The 9,189-nt window shown below is 32.6% G+C and overlaps 1 protein-coding gene across 1 annotated transcript in view; it reads right to left on the reverse strand.

Annotated features, from left to right (window-relative positions):
- Positions 1-1,854: 1,854 nt before the first annotated feature.
- The window catches only part of LOC112686030 (division abnormally delayed protein), a 49,958-nt gene continuing 42,623 nt past the window's right edge, over positions 1,855-9,189 (reverse strand). Inside the window, exons 5-8 of the mRNA XM_025558131.1 lie at positions 3,344-3,603; positions 2,952-3,084; positions 2,263-2,470; positions 1,855-2,157 (exon numbers count right to left, since the gene is read on the reverse strand). Of these exons, the coding sequence (XP_025413916.1) occupies positions 2,018-2,157; positions 2,263-2,470; positions 2,952-3,084; positions 3,344-3,603 (741 nt within the window). The 3' untranslated portion in view covers positions 1,855-2,017. The remainder of the gene's footprint in view (positions 2,158-2,262; positions 2,471-2,951; positions 3,085-3,343; positions 3,604-9,189) is intronic.

The following is a 9,189-nucleotide window of genomic DNA, read 5'->3' on the forward strand; positions in this document are numbered from 1 at the left end:
TATGTCTAACCTGTACGGTTCTTCGTCTGTCAGTACGATGCAACAGCCGACAGGAAACGTTTATCGGAATCCGGTGGATTGAAAAATTAAGAGACGAGGTGCGAAGAAAAATCGGTATTATATTATGCGTTATTCAATGCGTTGTCGGTGAAACGTTTTAGAAATATTTCAATGCTTGCCCAGGAATTCGATGCGACGAATCAAATAAAATATTAATTTTAAAAAAAACCGACACGGATAACGGTTATCCCGGAATCCGCAACTCCGAGAATGACAGTAAAACGATGACGGCGCGCGACGTGCGGTAGGCAAACAGCAATTTCTGTTACACATAATGTTACGTGTAACGGTGCCGTTATGTTATTGGCTACCTAATGTTCAGCGGTCATTTGTACACGAACGACCGAGCAGTTCCGACGGATCGCTAAACTCTATGGGCAATCGATGTTTTATAACACTGGTTAATGGAACTTCAAGGTATTCACTTCAAATATAGTATAACATAAACGCGTAGTCTAAAAATTGTATTCTTTATTATAATATTATATAATACATAACTATACAATATTTATTATTAGCATGAATAAACATAAAAGATAATTTATAATAATTTTTAAATTTGCCTACTTAACTATACAAATCACAGTCATCAAAATGAAAAAAAAAAAAAACTAAGGCAATTACATGTAAGGATTCAATTTTTTGCCACTAATTATTATTATTATATATATATATATTTTTTTTTTCAATAAAACACTCATAAAATAACATAATATTCCAACAAATGAATCCGATTCTTTTATGTGCTTAACATCGAAAAATATAGGAAAAAATATTTTGCAAGCAATCTCTTGACACCCGCTGGAAGCCCGAAAGGAATATCCGTCGACCATACCGTAATGCGCTGGTATGGGTAGGCTCACCGATAACGGATTTATCGATACATACACGTTTCACGGTGAACACATGCGTAACAATCGTTAGATAATAATAATAGTTAAAACAAAACATATAATTATTTGTTCTATTAGGGCCTTTTAATTATTATTAATATTATTGTCATTACTTTTCTATCGAAAATGAAATCGCTAAACAATGTCATAATGATTCCCGTGGTGTTTTCGATCTCATTTCGTATGTACTCATAATATTAATAATAATAATAATAATAATAATAATAAAAATAATAATAATTATTATTATTATTCATTTATTCACACAATTAAATCTCGACACGTTTACGTGAAGACTGATGGAAACAGTTTATATTCGCCGTTTTCTGAATGCCAATGTAATATTGTTATGGCCACAAATAGTGAAATACCACCTGAATTGTTGCGACGATTACGGTGGTGGCGGTCGATTTAACTGATTAACTGATTTAACTGTATAAATATTAGTCTTAAAAAAAATATTTCGAAATAAAATAATATTAAAACGTATATAATATTGCTTGTAAGAATAAAAAAATGCGGAATTCATGAAAATATAAAATAATCCGTCGAATAAATGTGAATATAATAGCTTAGTATAAGATTAAGTGTTCAAAACTATAGACTAGACGTATTTACAGTTTTTTTTTTTTTTTTAAATTTTTTTTTTTTCCATAAGTTTATATTATTAATAATTATTGCTCAAGAAAAATAAATCGTTAAGACAAAGTTAAAGTTTGGATTATGTTAGTAAGCCTAATGGTATATATTAACGATTGTTATTACAATAAAAATTATATTGCGCGGAGTTTTCGACAAAAAACATAAATCTTCTACTACAAGAACATTTTACGCATAAATAATATGAATACAATGTTATCAGTCTAAAGGACATAAAAAAAAAAAAAACAATTATATAATGACAATAATATAATAGTCCCGTTTTGAAAAAAATTATAATAATAATTTATCTCCAGAAATGTTATATTTTTTCGAAATGGTACCGTATAAGAAAAGCTGAATAAATTCAAGAACAAAGTTTCACTTAACAACAATAATAACTTAACGCAATCAAACAAGTACGATTAAAATATCCTCGTCACTGGGATCAAGCACACCATTATCAATAGGGGTACGTGTAGAGACGATGCGACGCCTGTCGGTTCTTTGGAGTTTATTACTATATCTGAACCGGATTTTGGCGCCGAAATATCAGTCGGGTGACCTACAAGAAAAAGAAAGAAAAAAACGAAAACAAGTGAATACCATAAATTTAGTGCTGATACGGTTTCGTGTACACAATTGTTGGTTATGTTTATTTCTAAATTACCTTTAGGGTCTGCAACGCCAGGCAGCTGGGTGGTAATCGGGTTCTCACCGGATCCATCACCCGAAGAGTATTCGTCCACGTTATCGTCGTCGTCCCAACCGGCGTGCTTAGACACACCGCCGTCACCACTGCCTTCACCAGACCCTTCGGCTTCGTCAGCCATAAACAAATCAGACTGTGAACTAGGAGTCAATTGGTTCAAAACCATCTAGAAATCAAAAAATAAAATATAATTGTATTAATTGACTGTTACTGTTGGTCGATTTCGCAATCGCTAACGACAGATTTAATTAGATTGATATCGTATTATGTACACCTTCAACAGATCCATTAATAAAAACTCATTGTATTTTTTTTTTTTAATTGCCTATGATAACCTGTTTAAGAAGTGTTAAATTAAGTCATTATTTTATACCTAAATCGATCAATGATATTCGTGTTGAGAATAAACAATAAACAACATGTTATTAACGTATAGAGTTCAACTATTGTTTATACTTCCGATTAGCTTATTATGGAAATTGATAATCTTACGCTTTTCCTGTATCATGTATTATGTTTAGTGCTTCGTAAACAATTTCGAGTTCTCGTCAAACTCATTGTATAAATATATAAATATACATTGTATTGATCTGTCAAAGGCAAACATACCTCTCTAGCCCGAACTTATGCTTTAATGTGTTATTTACTTGTCTGATATGTCTGAGTTTATCAATGACTTCCGCCACTTTATTGTCTTGGGTGTTGATGGAAGACGTCCAATCGAATTCCGGGTTGTACATTTGTGCGCTCAACAATGGCCCGACTACATTGTCTGTATATCTGTGTACGATACAAATAACAAATGAATAAATCAATAAATATAAGATTCGTTAATCCGCCTTGGCAGGGTCAAGCAATAATAAAATAAAAAAACTAAAGCGTCAGCAGTGAATTTGACAATAATTTTCAATATCTATATAGTGTGTTCGTATGTCGCAGTCAATTGCCAACAATTAATGATTTGTCTGTGATATATTGGGCTCAAGGATACGGACGAATACAACAATACATTACATTGATAAAACTAAAAAATACGTACTCTCCCACTGTCCGGCCATTCCAACAATTCGTCGTTGTGTAATTGGAGCACATCGAGTGTGCCATATTTGAGAAAAGTCCACGTACTCTGACCACGGTTTCCGTGTCGGAGAACTTAAACAGTTTAGATGTCAATTTTGCCGAACTCAAATCTTCTTCCTCGATATTCCACACTTCTTGACTCTCCGGCGTTTTTAGCGTCTCGGTCGTCACTAAAGGAGCTCGATTATTCCATTTAGCCGGTCCGCAATAGTATTTCACCTGAAATCAAAGTTAATACGTGGTTGGTTACAGACTTTGTTGTTTTCATATTACAAATGGACAAGTTACAAGTTTAGAAGTTACAAAAAAGAAAAATATGAACATAAACAATAATTGCGTTTTATAGAACAAAATGTGAAGTATATAAACGTTAACGTTGATCTACATCAATAAATAATAAATAATCCTAAAAAGGGATCAAAAAAATAGTACCATTAAAAGTCTGCATGTTATATTAAATTACCCAGTGATAAAAATAATAAACGAAATAAAACTAATACTAAACGATGTATTCGAACTGAATTGATAATCGTATGATAATGTAAATATGTTAATCTTATACATTCGCAACAACTCGACCACCTGCGCACGAACAATTGGGCCAAATAGAACTATTGTAAACCAAAAAACGGCAAAAATTCCAAGTGATTTATTAGTGTAATTAATTCCTTCTGCTTATTGAATAGATATCTTGATTTCAATAGTCTAAGCGATTACGTCGAAATCTCGGTTTTTATAGGCTACCCCGTCGTGGAGAGAGAGAGAGAGCCCGAGGCGAAGTTTTAGAGCACGAGAACTTTTTGTTTTAAAATACCTATTGTTTAGTCACGTGCGTGTACTTTGCTTTTTGGTAAGATAACAATACTACCAAAGTCACAATCGAATTGTGTACAATTCAGCTCGCGGCATTAACGATACCAATAAATCGAACCCTGGGAGTTATCGTATGATTTCGATACGAAAGTGACTCATCGTTAACCTATTCACTCTGTACAGCCGAACCAAAATACTGTAGTGCATAGATTATTATGTCTTATAATACTTGGACAAAATACTTTCAGTTTCGCGCGTTCGCAAGAACGACACATTTGATTATAGTTTTACGTTATTCGCAATCGAATTTTTAAAAAACGCGTTCTTACGCTGACGCGGCGTTAAAAAAAATGTACATCTATAATGTCTTCTATTTCTTACAATTTAAACTATATTACGACCGGAATTATAGCATTTAACTACAACGTTGGCATTAAATGTGTGTACGTATACATTTTTATATACATTACTATTATTATTTTATTGTTCTCATCACAAAGTTCTGAGGAAGTACGGTTTTTTTCCCGTCGCTCCGTTTAATACAATTTTCTGAAACAACCCAACCGGAACACGTCCAAAGCGTTCTTGTCAAACTTATGCATTACATCTAAACCAGATAGGAAGTGCCCGCTACACGTCAGTCCTACATCTTTAACCGACACGGTAATGGATTAAATATTTTTAGGGCTGACGTCACTGGTCGAACGCAGACCCTTTTAACAAGGACGCGCCTGTTAGTTTCCATAATACATGTGGGGTTAACAATATTTTCGTTCGGATGCGTACGGCGCGGCGTGGTTAACCTTATACGAGTATACCTATCGTGGCTTACATCTGTTCATCCAATACGATCCGTATACGTAGACAAGCTTCGGTAAGTTAAGGTTTGGTCAACGACTTTGGATTCGATTTCAACCAGCAATATTCTACCGTTGGTGCTGTTGCAAATGGTCGCAAAGATTGTTTTGTTCATACGTACGTGCCTACCGACAGTGGCGATAAATTAAAGAATTTATCGGCGACCGTTAACTACAAATTATTTCGGTTTACGGGCGAAATGTGTCGAACCGGCATTACGTCGTCATGGACCCGCAGAGCCGTCACGTTATCTTACGTATATATTACACACCCATGCACGTCTACAGTCTGCGACGTTAAAAACACTTACAATGCACCCGTGTTTTTATTTTATATTCTCGTACGTTGCGAACGTGTAATGTTTGGAAAAATATAAACGGTAAAATTGCAAAAGAATATGAGCGCGTACAACACAAGCGTGTACGCGAAATATATTAATTTCGTTCTTATTATAAACGCGCATACATTAAGAACACAAAAAAGAAAAAAAAGGAAAGGAAAACAGCACGTATGATATATATTTTATCCTCGCGCGCATACGTACAAGACCGGGGAATGCGATAGAACATAATATAAATTATAATATCGTATATTATAATATATGCGCGGTCTATAGATCACGGAGGGAAGATTGCGTAGCGTGGGAGGCCGCGGAGAAGAACGGACAGCTATGCGCGGTGTACACAGCGAACGAGTAGGAGGACGCGGAGAGAAGTAAAAAGACGATCATTGTGTGCGCGTGGAGTTCTTTGACGGTTGCATAGATTCCGTACCGATGACTCTTCCAACTTTTATTCTTCTTCTTCTTCTTCTTATATTTAATCCTTTACCGCGGAGATGAAGAAGCATATCTATATGTATACGCGGTGCGCGCGTAAATAGATACCTATATAATAATAATAGCGGCCGTGGTCGCGCGAGGGGAGGAGATGATACGAGGGGAGCGGAGGGAAATACCTCGTGACTGAAAGAGAAACAATGAAACGCACGGAGGGGAGAAAAGATTATTAAAAAAAAAAAATAATAATAATAATAATAATAATAATAATACGTACGTAAAAAATAAATGAAAAAAATAAAACACGGATAACAATGAAACAACGGACGGGGTCTCCGACATGTCTGAACGAGTCGTCGGCGGCGGCGGCGGCGGCGTTGTACACACGCGAGTTCTACGACGACGACGACGACGAATAAGACGAAGACGTTGTCGTCACCTTCGGGCAACGCGATGACGACGATGAAACGGCCGAGCGGCATGCGTGTGTATTATGTACATATCACGTACATACACGTACATTACGCGGAGGGAAAAAGAATTCGAGGCGCCGCTGCCGTTTGATAAAATTCTCAATGAACGACGATGACGGGACGCTGTCGACAAATTATTAATTTTCATCGGTTTCTCACGGGAACCATAGACACCTTTATTGCTTAAGTCTTTTCTCTCTCTCTCTCTTTCTCTCTCCTTTTCGAGTAATAACATAATAATGTTGTTTTTATCGAAAAAAAAAAAAAAAGGTTTTTTTTATGGTCCACGCGCTTACACGTTTTAATGATGTTACGTGAAATCGTATTTAAACGAAACAAAAAATGAGTCATAATTACTATGAACACCGCGAGGAAACAGAAACGGGACGAGTTAAAAGGCCACGACCTCCTGTGCACTCGTTAGTGTATTTTACCTAATCGTACCGGCAGACAACGTGCACTCCGCAAGTTTCCAATAAAGTTATCCCTGTTATAAGTAATAGAAAATATAGTACATCACGTCAATACGTATTACACGCGTGGTACTCATCTGTTCGCAAACGAGTTAAAACCATCTGAGTAAAAGGATGGAAAAAAAAATTGTGTTTCATATGCCCATTAAAAAATAACTCGGATATTCTACGTATTGCATTGTAATATTGCATAATATACAGTTATATTTACATACTATAATCCATATAATACGCGAACAAATTATTTTTGATCATAGAAGGTAAGATCAAGGTATTTTATATGTATAGAAAAAAATTATTGCGAGATATTTATAACGAAACATAAAAACTGACAGAGATTGATTTAGGCTCTCTTTTATTTTTATTTTTAGTTATTAAATACTTTTTTCCATAATTGCACGTTTAAAGTACTACATTTCCTTGAGGTCTCGACAATCGCGTGCGCAACTACATTTCAATGATCAATTCTCGATTTCAAGAACCAGTACACAATGACACTTTGTAATTTAAAAAACAACATCAACTATAATTAATGAAACAATAAATTAAATCTCATTCAGTACATCATTTATTTGTCACATTAATAAGCTCAACAAGTTTATGATCTAGTCAAAATATTTACAAAGTGAACTCAATTAATATTAATTTTTTTCTATTAATACTTAATTACCGCAGCCATTTAACAGTGTTATTTAAATCATTTTAATTTTCTTAAAATTTGAAGTGAAGTGAACTTATTCTTTCAATTAAAATTGCAATAATTCTTCATAATATGTACTGTATAAATTAATTTCTGATATAACTTAAATATTATTTTTCAGTTTTGTACCAAATTTATAAAATAAAATAAATTGTCCGGTTTTAAACTAAATTAGAAAAGCGACTAAAATGTGAGCGCTTCATAAAATCGAGCTCTAAATTATTTAAAAATTAGCTCAAAAAAATGAATGTAAACTTTAATAAAATGATACTGGAATACTGCGTTAATGCAAAATATATTTCGTATATTTGCTAATTATAGTAACAAATATCAAAAGTATTTATTTGATTATTCCACAAATTACAAAATGTAATATATAGATGTATAGAAAGGGAGAGAGTGAGAGTGTATGTGTGGAGAGAGAGAGAGAGAGAAGTAAACATCTGTTTTAAGAGTTTGTTTTTATATATGTAAATTAAAAATGTCGGTGTTTTGTGTTATTGTACGAATAATTATAATTCGTAATAGTATATTTTATTATAAATGTATATTATAACATATCTGTATATGGGTTATGTTTAATGGAGTTACGGTTCAATTTGATGTTTTATATCTACTTTTTTACTCCCGTTGATTTCTGTGGTTTGGGAATTGAAGTCTATAGTAAATAAATGAGATATACCAGCTTTTATATGTACCTATTTAATTGTATTTTATTTGAATTACCATATGTATTTGTTAAGTTAATCTAAGTACTAAGAGAGATGTTAAAAAAAATAACTCCTAATTGGATTTTTAATATATAACGGTCCAAGATGATATTGCGAAAACCGTTTATACAGAGTACTTACACTATTTCAGATTATCTCTATAAAAAAAATTATTGAGTAATAGCATATATAAATAAGAAAAAGTCTATTTTTTTTCCTGTACTTTCTTTATGTGAAAAACTTTACAATATTAAAAATCTTATATTTTACAAATCACTGAAATATTTCAATACTATTTTTTTGTGATCAACCATTCGATAATATTTTGGATAATTTTATACCCAATTGATTAAGTTTTTTTTTTTTTTTTTTTATTGGTCTTGAATATGTAAGAATTTCTACTTCGACTACTTTGGCCATTAGCATTACATTTATATTTTACATTTTATATTAGACTTAAATTGTTTGGAAGAAAAAAAATGCAGTTTTAAATTATTTAGTTGAATGTGCACATTATTTATAAGCTATATTAGGTTTATTATTTTATTTTAAGAATTCTATTGTGTTACTTTCTTTATCTGGATTTGGGCTTAGACTTGTTCCAATAATATGGCTTATGTTGAGTTCCTCTCTCTATTTTTCATACTTTCTGCAGTCCTTGAGGACGTGCTTGATTGTGAAGGTGTTCCTGCATGATTGACATATTGGTGAGGGAAAAGTTTGTAACGATTGTCAACAGGCTTTATTTGTATTTATACGGATATGATCACATTTTATTTTGTGTTTATAAATACTTATAAGTACCAAATACTTACTTATTTGGAAGTATATAAACTTACTTAACCTATATTTATAAATGTATACAACTTAAAATTATATTAACTTTATTTTGAGTATCTAAGTTATGGTTATCAGTTTATCACTTTTATCAAATAAATATTTTATTTTATTTTAAAATACATATATATATATATATATATATATATATATATATATATAT

The sequence above is a fragment of the Sipha flava genome, unplaced genomic scaffold, assembly GCF_003268045.1.
Source record: "Sipha flava isolate LNK unplaced genomic scaffold, YSA_version1 2_pilon_pilon, whole genome shotgun sequence".
Taxonomy (NCBI): domain Eukaryota; kingdom Metazoa; phylum Arthropoda; class Insecta; order Hemiptera; family Aphididae; genus Sipha; species Sipha flava.